The sequence below is a fragment of the Vombatus ursinus genome, unplaced genomic scaffold, assembly GCF_900497805.2.
Source record: "Vombatus ursinus unplaced genomic scaffold, bare-nosed wombat genome assembly UNPS02014812.1, whole genome shotgun sequence".
Classification (NCBI taxonomy): Eukaryota; Metazoa; Chordata; class Mammalia; order Diprotodontia; family Vombatidae; genus Vombatus; species Vombatus ursinus.
The window spans coordinates 35,601,088-35,621,763 of NW_020954590.1; the positions used below are offsets into that span (position 1 = coordinate 35,601,088).

At 36.2% G+C, this 20,676-nt stretch overlaps 1 protein-coding gene and 1 pseudogene across 1 annotated transcript in view; one reads left to right on the forward strand and one right to left on the reverse strand.

The window, feature by feature from the left end:
- Window positions 1-6,385: 6,385 nt before the first annotated feature.
- Window positions 6,386-20,676, forward strand: part of LOC114054194 (protein spire homolog 1-like) — a 137,079-nt gene continuing 122,788 nt past the window's right edge. Inside the window, exon 1 of the mRNA XM_027877358.1 lies at window positions 6,386-6,615. Coding sequence (XP_027733159.1) covers window positions 6,487-6,615 — 129 coding nt within the window. The 5' untranslated portion in view covers window positions 6,386-6,486. The remainder of the gene's footprint in view (window positions 6,616-20,676) is intronic.
- On the reverse strand, window positions 8,334-9,147 carry LOC114054195 (annotated as a pseudogene).

Sequence of the window (20,676 nt, forward strand, 5' to 3'; positions counted from 1 at the left end):
TCTCTCTCTCTCTCTCTCTCTCTCTCTCTCTCTCTCTCTCTCACACACACACTCACTCACAAGTTTCTACTCCCTGGCCATCTTCTCAACAGCACCCTAGCTAATGGAATCAGAAACCATGCCTTAGGAGTAGATGTTTTGACTCTTTCATCTCCAGAACGTTCATGTTCACCCAAGGCCCTATGATCCAGATTGGTGTCCACTACTTCAGACAGATCCCGGCTGTGCTTCGTTTCATTCAGCATCTTTGCTTCTGAGTGTGTGTCTCCTCTTTTACCCCACTCCATTTCTAGAAACATAATCACACAACACTGCCATTATTCCTATTTCATAATGGCTGCACTCACACATTCCTATGACACTACTTCTTCCTCGCCATTTCTTATTTTGTATGTTTATTCCAATTAGAACATAAGCTCCTTGAGGACCAAGGCTGGCTTTGTTTTCGTATTTGTATCACTAGTGCTTATGACTATGCTTGGCAATAATAAATGCCCTAATGAGTGTTTTCTTCATTAGTTTATTAAATCAGTTAACTAATAAACATTTGTTGTCCACTAAGTGCCAACCACTGTGCTAAGCCCTGGGGAAACTAAAGGAGGCAGAAGATAATCCCTACCCTTAAGGATCTTAAATCTAATGGGGGAGACAACATGGAAACAAATGTATACAAGGCAAACTGTATACAGTTCAGCAAAACTAACCAGCGTGTCGCCGTGTCCAGAAGTACAAAATTCTATACTGTTAATACCCATTTCTGGAGTAAACAGATGGGAGTACTTTTTCTTGGTCTTTCTTGATCATTATTAATGTACATGACTGAGTTTTTAAAAATTAGTCATTGCATTTATATTGTCGTATTATTGCTTTCCTAGTTCATTTGCATTTTCTTCTCTTTGTATATTACTCTGAACTCTTCACATGTCATTTATTATGACACAGTGATATTTTGTCACTTTGATGTACCATGGAAGTTTATACTTCCTTGATAATACAAAAATTCTGTTAAATATACTTTCATCATCCCTTGTGAGTAGTGATCACTCTGCCTCTGACCAAGAACCTGTCTTGACCATATTTTAAGCCACGGTCCAGAAGTCCAAATCTTATCCTCAGATAACATCTATTTACTTTTCAAATTGACTTTTCTCTTTTGAAACCTCTGTCTTCAAGCAACAGCAGCTAATTGAAACATCATGTGCTCTAAAGTCTTCATTTTTTTTGTTCAAGACTTCATAATCCCAAATAATATTTCCTAGGTTCCCACCAGCACTATCATTTGTTCCTATATTAGTCAACCAGAAGTAGGTAACATTAGGTTTGACAAGTCTTAATTTCCTCTACATTTTGTCCCAAATACCTATCTCAGGAAGATAGCTTATCTCCTATATGTTCATGTGTGGGTGAAGCATGATTCATCAATTTTGGTTCAACCTTGGTGTTGTCAAAAACCATTTTTTCTTCTTGTTAACAGTACAGTAACATTGAAGTCTGTCCTTTATGCTTGATTGCACCTTCATACCCCTGTCATTCCTTGCAGTGCAAAAAGCTCATTTTTCCTCTGAGGTTCCAGTCCTGTTCTATGTAAAAAAAAAAAAAAACCTCAAACCTTTACACAGCTCAAAAGTTCTGTGATCCTTCTTCCCTTTCTTTTTTTCTATTTTTCCTATCCTATTATTAGGGGCCCCTGAGGAAGCTTTCACACATCAGCCTTTTTCACTGTTTTGTAAGGTTTTCCTTGCTTTTTCCTGAGATGGCTGAATTTATTAGCTCAATATTATTAGCCCAGTTGATGGGGTACTATTTTGTTTCTAGCTGTCCAATAACAGAAAAAGTCAGGCAAGTATTATTACTAGTTAAATGTATTTCATTGCAAACCAAGAGCTTTTCATCCCTATATATTAAGCCACTTGTTTAGTTGCCTTTGATTTGAAGTTAGCAAATTCCTGCCAAGCCCAGTTGCTAACTGCAGCTTCTATGAGCCATTTTACAGAAACAGAACAAAACAAAACAAAACATTTTTATGTATTTATTGAACTTTGGTCTCTTCCTGGCACTCCCCGAATGGTGCTGAGTCTTGGGGTGACCTTTTTGAGCCCTGAAGGGCCTTCCGCTGCTGTCTGCTCTCTGGCCGAGGCTCCCTGCATGCTGCCTTTCTTTACAGCTAGCTGTGGTATGTCGGAACTTTACTCCAGATGTTTGGATTCTGCTGATGCCTTGCTCTTCTCGGGGTGATTAGGAGATCTGGATAGGAATAGGTATAATGGGAAACTTTTTTTTTGTTAACAAATCAGAAACAGTGCCAAAAAAAAAACAAAACAACAACAAATCTAAAAGGTTTAGGTTCAGCTTCTTCTGCTCATTGGCGTCATTAAATCATGGGCATTCAACAGTAGAAATACACAAGGATTTCCCATATTTAGACATTTAGTCATGCCATGAAATAAAGTGGTATGTGCAAGGTGATTATTAATGCATTACAATTCAATTGAAATATCATCTTCTTTTTTGTGTTTATCAAGTTCCCAGAACTTTGATCTGCATATATGTGGCAAGCTCAGCATTTGTTTTATAATGTATCTGGTGGATTAACTGTAATTACTTCTAATATAAAATGATTAAGATTTATGTCACTATTAAAAAAATAAGAAATTGAGCTTCCAGCCATTTCTTACTTCTTCTTTTTCTTTGATCTCACTCCTACTTTAATCTTAGTTCTTCATTTTTTCCCCAGTTAGAAACAGAGTTATTTTAGGTGTGTTAAGGTTGCAATTAATTTTTTTTTAAAAATGATATAGTCCTGCTTAGATTTTTGGAAATAAACTAATAATGATAAATTTTACTTTTTTTCCTAATAAATTTACTTAAGTTAAAGAAGTAAGTGATTTTTACTACTCTGCATAATCATGTTTGAAAAAGGGATAATCATGTACTACAAAGATACCCTATGGTAAACATTTAAGTGCCTATTATGTGCCAGGCACTATGCTTAAGTTTGGGGGATACAAATAAGAAAAAGAAAGTCCCTGATCTCAAAGGAGCTCACAATTTAATTGAAGAACACAGTATACAAAAGAAATCTGGAAAGGGGCGGGGGAGGGGTATGGTGGTGGAGGCATGAAGAAGATGATGGTAGAGTCAAAACCAAGGGGAGTAGGCAGGTGGCAAATGAAGACATGGCTGGCATTTTGAGCCTTCTGGAAAGGGAGGAAATGGGAGGAGTTTTTGCTTTGCCCTCTAGGAGGAGGTAGGGAAGTTTTTCTTCATAGGAAAACTTGAATGTGCCTTTGTGTTTTGTAGATCATTTGTCATAGTTTTTCTAGAGAGAAGCTCTGTGTTGAAACAGGTTTTTTTTTTTTATTTAAATTACAAATTCATAAACTCAAGTCCTGTGCTGATACCTCCTCATGGTGTAGAAGTAACCTGCATTTTAGAAGACTTGAATGGAATACTTTCAAGTAGGGCTTGTCAAGCTGAAAAGGCTTTAAAAATGGGCCGGGCAGTAAAATACATTAGCACATTAACCTGAGGTGTGTGAACTTGAATTTTAAAAAAATACACACACACACATACACACACACACACAAGTATTTTGATATAATTGGTTCATTTTGTAATCCAGTGTGTTTAACTTTATGCATTTTAAAAACATTATTCTGAAAAGAGGTCCATAGGTTTCACCAGATATCCAGAAGTTTATGACCAAAAAAAGTTAAGAATTCTTGCATTAGTAGTAGGATATGGAGATAAAATAACATTGATGTGCATCTACTTGATGGTGAATTAGTAAATTAAAATTAGTTAATTGTTAAATCTTAGTCTATAATTTTTCTGTAATAATCAATGAGCACACATTTATTAAGTACCCCACTATGTGCCAGGCACTGGGTTAGACTCTGGGAATAAAAGAACAAAAGTAAAGCAGTCACTGCCCTCAGGCAACTTATTCTATTCTTTGGGGAAAGGGAAAAACAATATAAAGAAGTATTTACAAAATCTATACAAAATAAATGATAAATTTGGGGAGAGGAAGGCTCAGTAGTAGTTGGAGTATCAACTATGTCTTGGGGTAGATGCAAAATTCTACACATGTAATACCCACTTCTGGGTTAAAGAGATGCGGTTATTAAAGTATATACCTTCAATAGAACTTGGGTAGAATTTGAAGGAAACAAGGTATTCCAAGAGAAGTAGGTAAAGAGATAGTGCATGGGGGACAGTCAGTACAGGGGTGCAGAAAATGGAGTCACAATCCTAGCCAGTTTGGCTAGTTCATAAAAGGGATTAATGTAAATTGAGGCAGGAAAGGTAGATTGGAGCTAGAATGTGAAGACCAACAAAGGAGTTTATATTTGATCTCCAGGCTTCTCCTCCTTTGCTTGGAAATTAGATTCTGACCCCTTGGACCCAGGGCTTTGACTGGGGAGCTGTCATCTTATTTAGTCACACCCAGGTTCCTTTTCAGCCATTTCCATGCTATTCCATTGTGAGTTTCTATAGCTCCCCTTCCAACTCTTGCTATGAGAATCGTAATCAAACCAACACTACCATTTTGCAATTTCTACTTGGCCACTACTCTGCTATGTGTGTTGTCTTCTTCTATTAGAATGTGAGTTCTTTGAGGGCAGGGACTGTCTTGCTTGTGTAAGGTATGTGCTTCCCATATATGTCATGTATATCCACATTGGTTGTCTGAAAGTGAGTTGCAGGGAAGCATGGATAGTTAGGTCTGCAAGCTTGCCTCCAAGGGAGACTGTGATTCCTACTTTGAGGGAAACCAGAGAAGGGACCATGAGCCTGGTTATTCTGTTTTCTTCTGAGAGAAAGTTGCCAGTCTAGAATTGTACCTATCTGCCCCTTAAATATTGCTTGTCTAGGGGCAGGATTAGTTCAGAACAAAAAGCTCTGGTTTCCCTGGTTGGTATCCCTTAAAGGAGAGAGAGAGTAGCCCTTAGCTTACATTCATCAGTTTGACTTCTAACTAAATGCCAGTTTCATAAAAGATCATCACAAATAGTGAATAGTGAGGAGGGAAGACATTTATTTGAGCAAATAGTAGACAAATCAGAGAAGTCATACAAATTAGAATTTACCAGAAAATGCTGAACGAGTTCGCTCTTGGGGAGATATTTCAGCTTAACTAAGAGAGGAGGCTTCAATCTCACCCAAGGGGAAATTCCTCAAAGTCTCTTGGGAGGCAAACTGAGAATCAGGGTCATGTTGAGGAGCCAGCTTGCCCTACATGGCTGCAAGAGAGTCTTTTTCTTTCTCTTCCCTGGATTTGGTCCTGAAGAAAATCTGGAACTATTTGTGTTTTTCTCAAGGAAGGAATGTAGTGTCTCTCCTGTCTCAGGCTCTGGCACCAGCTCTGCCCCCTCACATAGGCACGCAGCATTGTGTCAACATTCTGTCTACTAGTCAGGAGAGTCTCATGCAAAATACTGTAGGCTTGGCTAGAAATCCAGGTCACTTTTTTATTTGTAACTTCAGTACTTAGCACTATGCCTGGAATATAGTAAATGTTTAATAAATGCTTTTTCCATTCATTCATTTAACCTAAAAGCAATAGGGAGCTCTTAAAATTTATTGAGTAGGAGAGTGATAAATACATATATCCACTTTAGGAAAATCACTTTGGCTGCTACAGATAAGAGAGATTGAAGAAGGCAGAGTTTTGAGTCAGGGAGATGACTTTGGAGAATATTGTACTAGTCCAGCTCAAAGGTGTTAAAGACTTTAACTAACTAAAAGTGGCTATGAGTATAGTGAAAGATGTTACGGAGGTAGAAATGTATACAAGAACTGATTAGATATAAGGAGTGAGGGAAATAGTGAGGAGTCAAGGATGATGCCCAGTAGCCTGGGGAATAGCAGAACCCACTTGATCATTGGCTCTGCTCCTGTCTTGTGCCCCCAGCAACCATAGAAGGAAAGTTCTTGCATTGTCAAATGGCTAAACATCAAAAACAGATAAGGTTTTATTAATGGATATGACATTAAAGAAGATGCATTACTGTTTGTTTTGCTGCTGCACCCTGAGGCTCACAGGGCCATTCCATCTGAATTGTAGCTGAAACCTCCTATGTGTTATCATCCCCCAATTAGAATGTGAGCTCCTTGAGAACAGGAGCAATTTTTTTTTTATTTGTATGCCTAGCACTTAGCACTGTGCTTTGCACATAGTAAAACTTTAATAAATGCTCATTTATCCATTCATGCCAAGATTGTGAATGAAGGGGATTAATGGTGCCTTCAGCAGAAATAAAGGTTTAGAGAGTGTATACATTTTGTGGTAAAGAAAATGAGTTCAGTTTTAGACAATATTGTGAAACTATTTTAATAATCTTTATTTTCTTTTATTCTCTTCTTTTCTGATCATAGGTTATTGAATCCTTGGGAATTATTATTTATAAAGCATTGGACTATGGTTTGAAGGAGAATGAAGAAAGGGAACTAAGTCCTCCCTTAGAGCAGCTCATTGACCATATGGCCAATACTGTGGAAGCTGATGGTAGTAATGATGAAGGTTATGAGGCTGCAGACGAAGTCATGGATGAAGAAGATGATGAGAAGAGAAAAGTCTCAATTATTCGATCATATAAAGATGTCATGAAGGTATAGTGATTTTACTTGAAGCTTTGATCTTTGAGAGAACTGTTATTATTAAGTTTTCTAAATGTTTTCAGTGATGGTCTTGCTGCTGTCAGCCATGCTGTCCTTGTTAGATTGTTATATGTTTATGGGCATAAAGCCGTAACTGAAACAAGTGATCAGGCAACATATTTGATTTTGTGATATTTTGCCACCATGAAAGTTGTATTTTAAGACTGAATTAAGGTAGCCTTTCAATATTAACAATTTTTTAATAGTCCTTACCACATTGATTAAATGAATATATCAGTTTTTTATGCAGTGACCTTTTAATTTATTCTTACTGTATTCCATTTTACCAAGGAGATTATAGTTCTGTGATTAAGATCTTCAAATCTATAAAGTTCCTAATGATTCATATTACTTCTTGTATTTAAACTAAGTTTAAATTACAAGCTCAACAAAACTGTCCTCTTTACTACCCTTCAGTAAGTTTTACTTATTTTATCCAACATTCTTGCAAGTGATAGCTTTAACATTGAGGTCACAAGTTTTGGTCAAAGATGAAAATTAAGACAATCTGTGGACTAGAAATGGTGACCTTTTTAAAACAAGTCTACTTATTGTTATGGGTTAAATGAGTTCCAATTACTCAAGTGAGCAGCATTTGACATAATTAGTCCCCAGTTTGTCATAAAGCGTTCACATGGTAGAGATGCTGAAGAACTGTGGGACTAGTGTTTTTCAACAATAGTTTATAGATGACACTTGGCTTCATCCACCCTGTTAAAAATTTGTTCTCTTCACTTTCTAGAGACTAAGCAACAGGTGGCCAAAGTGTGGCTACTGTGAGTTCAGAGAACTTTGCTTATCTCTTTAATGCCATCATCTCCCTGATCTTGAATCAAAGACCATAGTAGTAAGATAAAGAATCATTGCATAATGAGATAAGCAAGAAATTGATTAGTTTGCTTCCTGTGCTTCTACCTGGACTTGAGACCAAACTGACAGAGAATTGGAGCAACAAATAATGATCCTGTTCTGGGTCTGCTGACTCTTGTCATGGTGGTCTTCTAGTTCCTAAAAAAAAAAATTTTTTTGGTGGTTGGAGGTAAAGCAAGCCACAGGATTTCTTTCTTTTTTTTAAAAGTCAGTTATTTGTTGTTTATTCAGTATTTAGGGTTAGTATGACACTTGAGTAATTGGTTGCATCATTGTACATATATAGATCTTTTTATATAATATGGAAATTTACAACTATTGATATATATATAGGTAGACAAAATCAGGTCCTCTGGAAAGGTGATACATGGGGCCATCCTGTAGAGCCCTAATGGAGGGGAGCACAAAGGTAAGCAATGCATCAATAAAGTATTGCTACTGTGTGGTTTTTTGTATCCAGGAATATTGTCTTCTGGACCTGCAGGAACCTGTAGCACCTACATACAAGGCAGGTAGTTACATACCTGTGGGGTGCTGGTTCTGTTCGACAGCAACTACTGAGATTGTACCCAGCATCATATGCAAACAACAACAGGGTTTAGCAAATAGTAATCACACTGTACCATTCCACATTGCTAACTTTAGGAAGAGACTGGAGTGTGTTCATAGGTTTTACATTTCTGGTGTTCAGTCACTAATCAGAGGAAGGATTTGACCTATTTGAAAAGCACATCATACATAATCCTTTAACCACTGTTTTGTTCTCTCAGTAGTAAAGTGGCAGCACATTAAAAAAGACTTTAAAATTGTAGCTCCTTCTGGATTCCCCAAGGAGTATCTGCATTCTTCTTTAAATGGCCCTCCTCCTCCGGATTCAGGTTTACCTTTACCATATCTGAAATGCCATTCTGCCTCAAGATACACAGGACACTAAGGAAGAAATCCTCACTAATGTCATATACCCTTAATCATGGTGGAAACTGGATGCACTCTCCTCAGATTCTTCCTAACGCTTTCTGTCAGACCTGCCACAGACAAGCCAGTGGCCCAGGAAGTGAGCCCTTCAGTTTGATCACTTCATAAGCACTTTCAGCCACCTGTTTATGAACATCTTTCCAATCCTCTGAATCAGCATTAGTTCCCAAAGCAGGACAAAGATTCTTCAGAGAGACATTGGCAACATTCATACCACTCCACGCAGGAATATTGGAGTCTCCGTGTTCCCCAAGGACTCATCCATGACGACTTGAAGAATGGATACCAAGTCTCTCCCCGATTTAGATAACAAAAATGGGCAGAATCCAGATTGCAGCTGATTCCAGTAACACAATTTTTGAGAAAGCCACTTAACTTCCAGGCCACATATGTCAAAATATCCACTGGATTGGAAATAATAAGCAACTTGCAATTAGGGCTCTATTTAACAGTATTGGGAATGACAAATTTAAAGATTTTCACATTACATTGGATCAAATTAAGACGACTTTCTCCCTCCTGTTGACGTGCCTCAGTCATAACAACAACCAGCTTTGAGTTTACAGTCACACTATAGTTTCTGCCAGAAACAATCTTTGGTATTTTGAGGAAAAGGCTGCCATGTTGGAGATCCATCATCAGCCTCTAAATGCTAAGAGCATCCTCACAGGTTATGTCTATTTATAGCCAAAGACTGTACTCATACTTGAATAAGAATTCTTTTAAAACTCTCCAAGTAGAGACATTTAACTGTGACTCTAAGATACTGAATTATTTTTCTAAGATCACATATGTAATTAAATGATAGATCCAAGAATGAAACCTACATCTCCTGAGTCCATATCCTGTGCTTCTCCCACTACCTCGCACTGCTTTTAATCAAATTATGCTGCAATAAAATTCATAATTTTAAAAAAATCCATACAATTTAGAATTTGAAATAGATCCACTATTGGCAGATCTTTAAGGCAGAAGTACTTGTATACATCATTTTGGAGAACATAGACAGCGAATCACAAAACAATATATAACTTTTGACCTAACAATTTCTTTGCTAAGGATGTTATACCCCAAATAGTAGGATAAAAGGACTTTTCTGTACATAATATTGATAGCTATTGTATTTCTGTTAGGAAGAATTATTCAACAGTTGGATAATATGTACAACAATTGGAGAATGGATTAATAAATTATCCTATATTGATGTGATATAATTAAAAATACTCTGATGCCTCACTGTAACATGGAGGTACCCTTAGTTTATTAAAGACTGTGCCTGTAAAGTATAATCTCTGGCAGACTCTACCATACTAGAAAGACCTTGAGTATTGTTCAGGCCACCTGATGAGTTGATTTTCTGAGCACCTGTCTTGAATAAGTATAGAGAAGCTCTTCACTGGTAGTATGGCCCTTTAGTGATGATTCCTTTGGCTGTGGCAACCCATTTAACAAGGATAGAATACAAAATGCCCCTTAGGTCTATGCATTCCTCTTCTTCTGGAAATAGGGACAGAGGGTTGTAAGAATCACACAATTTTTAGACCATAAACTTTATGAGCTTTAACTTAGCTACTAACACTCTAAAAGTGAGATCCCTGTCCAATCCTTTTACAAGTGAGTGGCCATACTATTAGAGGAGCTGAATTGCATCCATTTGACATTTTCACTTTATATAAAGACAGAAAGAAGTTGCTGCAATATAAGGGGGTTCATAGGCAGCTAGATGGCACAGTGCATAGGGTAGCAGGCTTGGAGTCAGGAAGACTCATCTTACTGAGTTCAAATCTTGCCTCAGAAACTTATTAAATATGTGACCCTGGACAAGGCACTTAACCTTCTTTGCCTCAGTTTTGTCATCTGTAAAATGACCCCAAATGGAGTCATAAAGAGTTGGACATGACTGAACAACAACAAAGGTTCTGCTTAGAAAAAAAAAAGTTGGGATAATTGGTTTTTGTTTTGTTTTGCTTTGTTTACATAACAGCAACAAGAAGCAGGCTTTTGTGCAACATTGGTCATCTTGTATTGCAATGCTGGGGAAAAGTATTTGCCAGAAAGCCTGCAAGGAAATACCCAAAACAAGACAAAACAAAAAACAACACATAGCAGATCTAATGCAGAGGATAAAGATGCATAGAAATTCTGTGAAGACCTTAATAAGTCCCTCCACATTAAATCATCATATTCTTAGATAGATTGGTGACTTGAATGCAAAGGCAGGAATCGGTGAGGATGGTAAAAAATATGATGTAAAGTTAGGGTCAGGAATACAGAATGAGATAGGCCAAAGAAAGACTTGTAGACTGCACAGAAGCCTTACTTTGAAAAAAGAATTGAGAGACTCTGGATAATATGGTGAACATTGGGAAAAATAATAAAAATGGACATAATTTAATAGGAAGTATTCTGTTATTGATGTTGGAGATATTCTGAGTCAGATATCAGAATCAAACTAGAAACTGAGGCCTAGAAAGGTGAAATTACATGCTCCAGGTCATCCAGGTAGAAAGTTTCAGAAGTGGTATCTGCACTTGCATCCTCTCAATCAGCCACTTCTCAAACAGCTCATATTCTAATGGGGGAAGATAACAAATAATGGGGAGAGTGGAAGGAGGAGGAGTGGCAGGCCTAGAATGAGCAGGAAATGGCATTGAGGCTTGGGGCCCTTAAAGATAAGGCAAAAACTGACCTATCAGAATCCAGGGACTCAGTAGTAGAATCCAAATTACTGATGAAGAGTCACTAGGAAGAGGTACACAGCATGCAGTGAGTAAGAAATGGTGATATGGAATGGGATTAAAACAACTTTAACCTAATAAGTTATTGATAACAAATCATGTAACATGGATGGGAAAAGGACTCACAGACTGATTAGAAGAACCAAAAAAAAAGCATCTTAACCATTGAACACTTGACTTTCTTGGCAAAGTTGAAAGAAATAGCAACCAATGAAGAATATAAACTTGTCCATAAATCTTGTGAAGGATGTTGGAAAATTATGAACAGTAGCTTCCCATGAAAGAGACAGAAGCAGTGGAGACTAAAACCAGTTTAAAAAAAAGTTTAGCTTTCTTTAAGTCATGTAGTCATTCTAAGGGGCATTTGAGGGGAAAACTGAAAGGAGAACAAGTCTACAAGCTTTTATTAAGAAAACACCAGGCTACAGGGAGAGATAACATGCAAACAGTCATATATAAACAAGACATGTACAGGATAAACTGTAGACGTTCTCAGAGGGAAAGCACCAGCACTAACCGGAATCTGAAAAGGCTTTTTGTGAAAGGTACACTTTTAACTGAGTCTTGAAGGAACACAGGGAGCCAGTGAGAAGGTAGAAAATTTCAAGGCCAATAAGTAGAGCCAGTGAAAACGCATGGTGTTAGAGGATGGAATGCCTTGTGCAAGAAACAGCAAAGAGGCCAGTGTCGCTGTATCATAGCATACATGGAGGGGAGTAAGGTGTGAAAAGACTGGAACTTCAGAAAGTGCTAGGTTATAAAAGGCTTTAAAAGCCAAACAGGTTTTTAGGTTTGATCCTGAAGGTAGTAGGAAATTGTGGGAATTTATTGAATATGGAGATAACATGATCAGACTTGTTTTTTAGGAAGATTACAAAAGGTGTTTTCAAAGTAGAATTCACAGGATTGGCAACAGATTGGATATGGGGGGAGAGAAGTGAAAGTGTGAGGAATTACAGATGACACCAAGGTTAAAAGCCTATGTAACTGGGGTGATGGCAGTATACTTGACTCTAATAGGGAAGAGGTTTTATTTTTTGTTTGTTTTTTTGGTAAAAATAATGAATTCAGTTTTGGGCATGTTGAATTTGAGGTATCTGCAGGACATCCAATTTGAGATGTATAATTGCTAATGGCTAGTAGTTAGCATTCATATAATGCTTTAAAGTTTGCAAAGTGTTTTACAAATACTGTTTCACTAAATCTTTGTAACAGCTTTGTAGATTAGGTATCATTCCCATTTTACAGATGAGGTAACTGAGACAAAGGTGTTACTTGCCCAGGGTTACACATCTAGTAAATGAAGGCAGATTTGAACTAGAGACTTCCTGAACTTGAGATCTAGTGTTCTATTCACTGCCACTTGGAGACAGGAGAATGAAGGTCAGGAGAGAGCTAAGGGCAATACAGATAGATCTGAGAATCATTTGAGTGGAGAGGATAATTGAACTCATGGGAACTGATGAAGTCACCAAGTCATGGAAGCCCTGGGGGGTTTGAGGAGAGATAAAAAGGTTTTGTAAAAAGCATTGTACTGAGTGGGATAGTGAACTGATTAGGAAGGTCAAAGTGAAGGCTCAGTTGAGTTATGTAACAAATTTATAGTGGACAAAAATAAAATAAAGATGGAAAATACAAAGATTTTTATGACAAGCTATTTTTATCTTGGAGGATTGTGAAGCCACTATACTTCTGCACTAGCATGACAGACTTGAATATCCTTATAGGGAAAGTAGAATTGTCAATAAAAAAGAAGAAATATGGTGAAAGTATACTTAGAGAAGAACTGGATGCTTGGCAACAAGTCATGAGAGTACTGAGGGGTCAATTCACAAGGTATCTGATGGAAGAGAAGATAGTAAAAGTGTGGGGGGAAATTGTACCTTATTAATATCCCAAAAAGGGACGACCAAGAGAACATCAATAATTAATACTTCTATGTCTGCTTTACCATCTGTGTTAATTTTTATGAGAATTGTAAACACACAGAGGGCATTCATGATGAAACTTAATAAATTAAAGAGCAATCTTTATTAAATGATATTTTACGATGAACCACGTTGATCATCACAAAATTGAACAAAAATGTAGATAATACAAAGTTTCATTATTTTTACTGTTGACTATGAAAAAGCATTTTATTTGGTAGAGCAAAATACTCCCTTAAATTTAAAGTCTGTCTTCTGGTAATGCATTTTCCATGCATTCATCAAAATTACGCAAGACTTCCAAATACATAATAGAAAGTTGTTCAGTGAATATCTGAACATTAACTATTAGGTGAGGCATAGAAAAAAACAGATTAACTTCTGATATTTAATATTTATGTCACTTTAGGCAAATAACTTACCCTCTCTGAACTTCACTTTACTTAACTGTAAAATGAGGGAGTTGGACTCTTTGATCTCCCTCTTCTAGGTCTAAATCGGTAAAACTGTGATCTATTTTTGTGTTGAATAATATTATGTTTGCATATTGGAGAAGTTGCATAATATAGAGGAAAAGGTGCAACATCTAGCAGGAATTACTAGCAGGAATCAGGTGGGACCTGGGTTTGAATTTCACCTCCAACACTTACTAGTCATGAGACTATGGGTTATCTACTTCTGATGACTTGAACTTAGCGAGGAAATCTTGACACTCCCTGTATCCTTGTGCTTCTGCCTACTGCTCTACCTTCTTGTTAATTCTTCCTAGCTACTTAGTAATACAACCAATACTAGGAGCAGTGTCTTCTGACTCCAAAATCAGTGCTTTTTTCAGTGCCTAAGAATCTTAATATTTCTTTTGTTTTACATGAACATTTCATTCAACAAGCATTTACCCAGTAATTTCTACATACCAGCCACTAATAGTGCATACTTTTCTTTTTTCTTATATGTGTAAATGTTGTTTCCTTTCATAGCATGCAAGTCCCTTCCACATAGTCTTTGTATCAGAAATGTTCAGCACGTAGTAGGTCCTTAATAAATACTACTTAAATAATTCAGTGCTGCCAAAAATTGTTTTTAATCTATGAAACTATTTCTCTTCATAGTTCATTTTTGTGAACTAGTGCAAGACAGATAATTTTAAAGGGGATCATTTAGAAGACAGACTTCAGAAATTTAGGAAGAAAATTTTTCACAAATCCTGTTCCTTTAACTTTTCCTAGTAGAATGTTGAGTCCTTTGGAGTTCTTACAGAAGTTAAAATGGACCATAAAAGTGTTTACAAAAATCTCATCTGTAACAATATGTTCCAAATGTCCCCTTCAGCTAAACAAGGAGCAGTGTGACTAACATTTAAAAACTCAAGGTCTGTAAATTGAAACTTCAAGATATTAAAGAATTCATGACTCATGATAGTAATGACATGTACTTTCATATTTTGTGGATTAGAGTTTTGGATCGAAAGATCACATTACCATTGACATTGTTTACTTTGTCAGTAGAGAAGGCAAACCGTGAATTGAGAAGGAAAACAACTGCATTTTTTCTTTTAGAAATGGTTACATTAAAATAATTTAAAGTCACATTATAACGATAGGCTGTTCAGATTCTTGGGCACTATTTGTTTCCTGCTCTCAGTAAGTAAGATTCAGTATTTCTTTTTGTATAAACAGATTTTTAATTGATTTTTTTATTTTTACATTGTCTAGCAGTATCCTTTTCCCTCTCCCAGAGTAGTCCCTTACAACAAAGAATTGTGTGTTTTTTTAAAAGAGTGAGAAAGAATAGAAAAATAAATTCAGCAAAACTGATCAAAAAGACTTGATATTACTTGCAATGGTCCATGTACATGGGGACTCCTTCCCTCATGCCCACCTCTTCAAAGGCATGTAGAATATCTCTTTTCTTATCTCTTATTTTGGGTCCTATTTGTTCTATTGGTTCTTTTTTTATATTTATTTTAAATTATTCTGTGGTTGTTCACACCATTTCATTATTGTGGTCAGTCATTCTGTACTTTGTTTTCTTGGCTCTGCTTACTTCAGTTTGCATCAGTTCATGCAAATCTTTCCATGGTTCTCTGTATTCATCATTTTCATTGTTTTTTTTTTTTATAGTACAACAATGTTCCATTATATTCTTGTACTACAGTTTGTTTAGCCATTCCCCAATCAATGCAAATCTATTTTGTTTACAGTATTTTGATCTACAAAAAGCATTGCTATAAATATTTTGTTGTATAGAGATTTGTTTTGTCATCAGTCTCCTTGGAATATTTGCCTGTCGTTGGAATCTCTGGGTCAAAGGATGTGGACATTTTAGCCATTTTATTTGCATAATTCTAAATTTTCTTTCAGGGTGGTTCAGCAAATTTGCAGTTCTACCAACAATGCATTAGTGTGCTGTTCTTTCCACAACCGCTCCAATACGACTATTCCCATCTTTTATCATTGATACGAAGTACAACCTCAGAGTTATTTTGATTTGCATTTCTAGTGCAATTATTATGCTATTAATATTAATAATTGCATTATTAGTGATTTGGAACATTCTTTAATATGGTTCTTACGACGTTTCTTTTAGAGGGTGGCTTTTAGTCTTTCTGTGTTTCTGTTAGTTGTCTATATATCTTGACCAATCCCTTAACTAAGAAATTTGATACAAAGATTTTTCCCCAGTTAACCATACTGTATATAGTTATCCTATGTGCATTAATTTTGTTTATGCAAATTAAATAGATTAAATTCTAAAATTTCCTATAGAAATGAAGAATAACTTAATTCTGTCAGACCATTTGCAGTTTTCCTAGCAGTTTTTATTAAATTACAAAATTTTTACTAATTTATGTTTTCAGGTTTGTTAAACACTGGATTTTTGCTATTGTTTCTGATTCTGTCTTGTCTAATCTGTTTTATTGATCTACTCTTCTATTTTTTTTTTAAACTAGTACTGAAATTTTGGTTTTGGTAATTCCTACTTTATAATATAATTTGAGGTCTGGAAGTGCTATTGCCCCATCATTCTTGTCTTATTTCATCATTTCCCTTGACAATCTAGATCTTATGTTTCTCTAAAAGAATATTGTTATTATCTTTCTCCACTATTTCTTTAGTAGTTTGATTGGTCTAACATTAAATCTGCAAATTAACTTTGGTAGAATTGTGATTTTTATTTTATCCACGTGGTCCAGCTATGAATTCCTCTGTGTGTTTAAGTTGTTCTTTTTCTCTAAGGAACACTTTGTGATTGAACCTATCTAAATATTGAGTAGTTTGTTTTTTTTTTGGTTTGTTTGTTTTTGTAGATCCATTTCCAAATATTGAATGAATTTTGTAGTTATTTTGAATGGAATTTCTGTTCCTCTTATCTCCTCTTAGATTTTGTTGTTAGAAATGCTGCTGATTTTTGTGGGTTTGTTTTCTAACTGTAACTTTGCTTAAGCTATAAATTTTCTTAATTTCTTTGCCCTAGGTTATTTTCAGTTTCCTTTTCCTTACAATTGTTTAAGTAAAATTTTGTCATAGTAAATACTTTCAATAAATCAATTAGTAAACATTTATTAGGCACCTATGGGCCAAAATTTCATGAATTAATTGCTATAATCTATTTGATGCTATTTTATGTAAAATTTTTAAAAAAATGATTAATAGATTAGTTTATAGTTCTGTGCTTTATCTGTCTCTGGTTGTGTTAGGACTATATTTGTCTCATATAAGGAGTTTGGTGTAGGGTGCTTTCTTTCTCAATAGTCTTTCCTTAGTTGGTCAGGTGCATTCTTTCTCAATTTTTCTTGAGAATAGTTTGTGTAGTACTGGTATTAAATCTTCTTTAAGGTTTGATAGAATTATCCTGTCAATTCATTAGTTTGTTTGTTTGGCAGTTCACTTATAGCTAGTTCTGTTTCCTTTTACTCAATCTGATTATTTAAGATCTCTGATTTGTTTGTGTTTTGTGTGTGTGTGTGTGTGTGTGTGTGTGTGTGTGTGGCAGTTTAGGTGTTTTATATCATTGAAGATAATCTTCATTTCCTGTGTTTTTACACTTTTGTTGGCATAAACTTGTGCTTGGTAGAATCTGATAATTCTTTTTATTTCTTCTGGTTTTGTTGTGATTTTGCCTTTTTAATTTGTTATTTTGTTGGTTAGATTTTCTGCTCCCCCCCTTTTAAAATCAGGTTAGTTAAAGGTTTATCAAATTTTAAAGTATTTTCAAAGTACCATCTTTAATTTGCTTGGCATTTCTGTAGTCTTTGGGTTCCAATTTATCAATTTTCTCCTAATTTTCAAGATTTCCTCTCCTGTTCTTATTTTGGGTTTGTTTATTTGTTGAGTTTCTCTGCTTTGTAATTGAATGTTTAGTTCATCCATCTTCTTCTATTTTGCTAATGCATTTTTAGGATATGACTTTTCCTCTGAGGAGTGCTCTAACTGTATCTCAGAAATTTGGTATGTTATCTCAGTGTTGACATACTTGTTTCTCTGATTTTTTTTCTTGGACTCTTTTTTTTTTTAAGGATAGCCCTTTCCCCATGTGGATTCCTCTCTTTCCCATCTAACCCCCTTCTCTTCTTTCTAATTTCCCTTTGTGTACTATTTTCTCCCATTAGAATGTAAGCTCCCCACGGCATGCATGGACTGTCATTTATACATGTATTTGTGTCCCTAGTATTTGGCTGACACTCAGTGATTGTTTAATAAAAGCTCTGTCTAGGTCACTGTGTATTTATGCATCCATCTGTCTCATTGTTAAGTTCTTCTTTAGGACTGTGTCTTTTTTGTGCTCTCTGAATTGATTATTTATTGTATAATAATAGGTAAAGGATGTGTAAAAGCATTTATGCCTTTTTACATTTATTTACAGTTTTCTGCAAATGGTTAATTTTTTAACAAGTGTCATATGATGCTGAGAAATATGTATAGTCTTTAGTGGTCTGGTTCAGAAGGTACCACAAATATTTTTAAAAAACTCTAATTTTGCCAGCAATTTGTTAAGGCAAGTGGTGAAATGGCTAGAACACTGGTCCTTGAGTCAAGAACCTGAGTCAAATGTGGCCTTAGACACTTACTAGGTGTGTGATCCTGGGCAAGTTACTTTACTGTCTACCTCAGTTTCCTTATCTTTTAATTAGGATAAAAATAACAACTACTTCCCAGGTTTGTTGTGAGGATTAAATGAGATAATATTTTATAAATTTGTAATATTTGTAAAGCACTTTGCAAACCTTATAGATGAGGAGGAGGCATTTTGTTACATAAATTAACATACTGTGTCCTCGCCAGGAAGTAAACTGTTTCAAGAAATTAACTTCACTCTGATAAAAAAAAAATTGAAAAGCTTGAAAGCACATCTACAAAATTAAATAACCAGTATAAAAGCTCTATATACACCCTTAATCCCATCCCCTCCCAACTTTTGTAGCAAAACTGCCCCTACTATGATTATCACTCTATTATCTTTAATTTATTTTCTTTATCTTCTGGTTCCTTTTTGTTGCCTACAGATGTTCTCATGTCTCCTTCATCCTTAAAGAAAAAACAAAGCCCTCCCTTGATCCTACCGTCTAGACGAGCTATACTCTGTATCTCGCCTCTCCTTCATTGCTATCCTTCTTGAGAAAGCCGTTTACAGTGAGTCCCTCTACTTCCTCTATTCTCATTCTCTTCTGAACTCTGGACAGTCTAGCTTCTAACCTCATCACCAAAGAGAAGCTTCTTTCTCCAAAGTTACAGGGATCTCTTGATTGCCAAAACTAATGACCTTTTCCCAGTCCTCATCCTCCTTGACCTCCCCACAGTGTTTGATACTATTCAACTTCTGTGTGCTTACTTCTCTTTAGGTTTTCATGACGCTGCTTCTCATGGGCTACTTCCGAGCGGGCTGACCATTTTTCCTCAGTCTCTTTTGCTGGTTCTTCATGTCATGCCCGTTAATGTGCAAGTTTCCAGAGTCTCTGTCCTGATTCACCTTCTCTTTTTGCTCTCTACTAGTGTACTTTCACTGATCTTATCAGTTCCTATGGGCTCAATTATTATCTCTGTGCAGTTGATTGCTGGCTTCAACAAATATATCCAGCCTAGTCTGTCTAGTGAGCTACATTAATGCATCTCCAACAACCTTTTGGACACCTCAAACTATATGTCCTGGGAGTCATCTCAAATATCCAAAACAGAATATTAATTACCTTTCCCTTCAAACTCTTCTGTCTTCCCAACTTCTTCATCTTTTTTTTTTTTTTTGGTGAGGCAATCAGGGTTGACTTGCCCAGGGTCACACAGCTAGTAAGTGTTAAGTATCTGAGGCCAGATTTGAACTTAGGTCTTACTGACTCCAAGGCCGGAGCTCTATGCACTGTGCCACCTACCTGCCCTCCAACTTCTTTATCACTGTGGAAAGTACCATCATTCTTTTTTTTTTTTTGAGATTAATTAATTTATTTATTTTGAGTTTTCGACATTCACATCCACAAGATTTTGAGTTCCAAATTTTCTCCCCATCTCGTTCCTCCCCCAACCCCAAGACAGTGTGCATTCTGAATACCCTTTCCCCTTGTCTGCCCTCCCTTCTGTCTCCCCCCTCTTCTCTTATCCCCTTCCTCTTCTATTTTCCTGTAGGGCAGGATAGATTTCTATACCCCATTGCCTGTATATCTTATTTCCCATTTGCATGTGAAAACAATTTTTTAACATTTGTTTTTAAAACTTTGGCTTCCAAATTTTCTCCCTTCCTCCCTCCCCACCCACCCTCATTGAGAAGGCAAGCAACTTGATACAGGTTATACTTATGTAGTCATGCAAAACACTTCCATGGTAGTCATGCTGTGGAAAACTAACTATATTTCCTTTCATCCTATCCTACCCCCTGTTTCTCTTTTGACCCTGTCCCTCCTCAGAAGTGTTTGCTTCTGATTACCCCATCCCCCAATCTGTCCTCCCTTCTATTATACCCCTGCTCTCTTATCCTCTTCTCCCCTCTTTTTCTGTATGGTAAGATAGCTTTCCATACCCAGTTGAATATGTACAGTATTCCCTTGTTAAGCCAAATCCGATGAGAATAGGATTTACTCATACCCTCTTACCTTCCTCCACTTCCCCTCCACTATAAAAAGCTTTTTTTGGTCTGTTTCATGTGAGATAATTTACCCCATTCTACCTCTCCCTTTCTCCTTCTTCCAGTGTAATCCTTTCTCACCCCTTAATTTTATTCTCCAGATATCACCCATTCATCTTTAACTCACCCTGTGCCCTCTATCTATCAATCTATCTATACAGATAATTTTTTTCCTCCAACTACCCTAATACTGACAAAGCTCTCATGAGTTACAAATATCATCTTTCCATGTAAGAATGTAAACAGTTCAAACTTAATAAGTCCCTTATGATTTCTCTTTCCTGTTTACCTCTTCATGCTTCTCTTTAGTCTTGTATTTGAAAATCAAATTTTCTATTCAGCTCTGGTCTTTTCATCAAGTGTGCTTGAAAGTCCTCTATTTCATACAATAT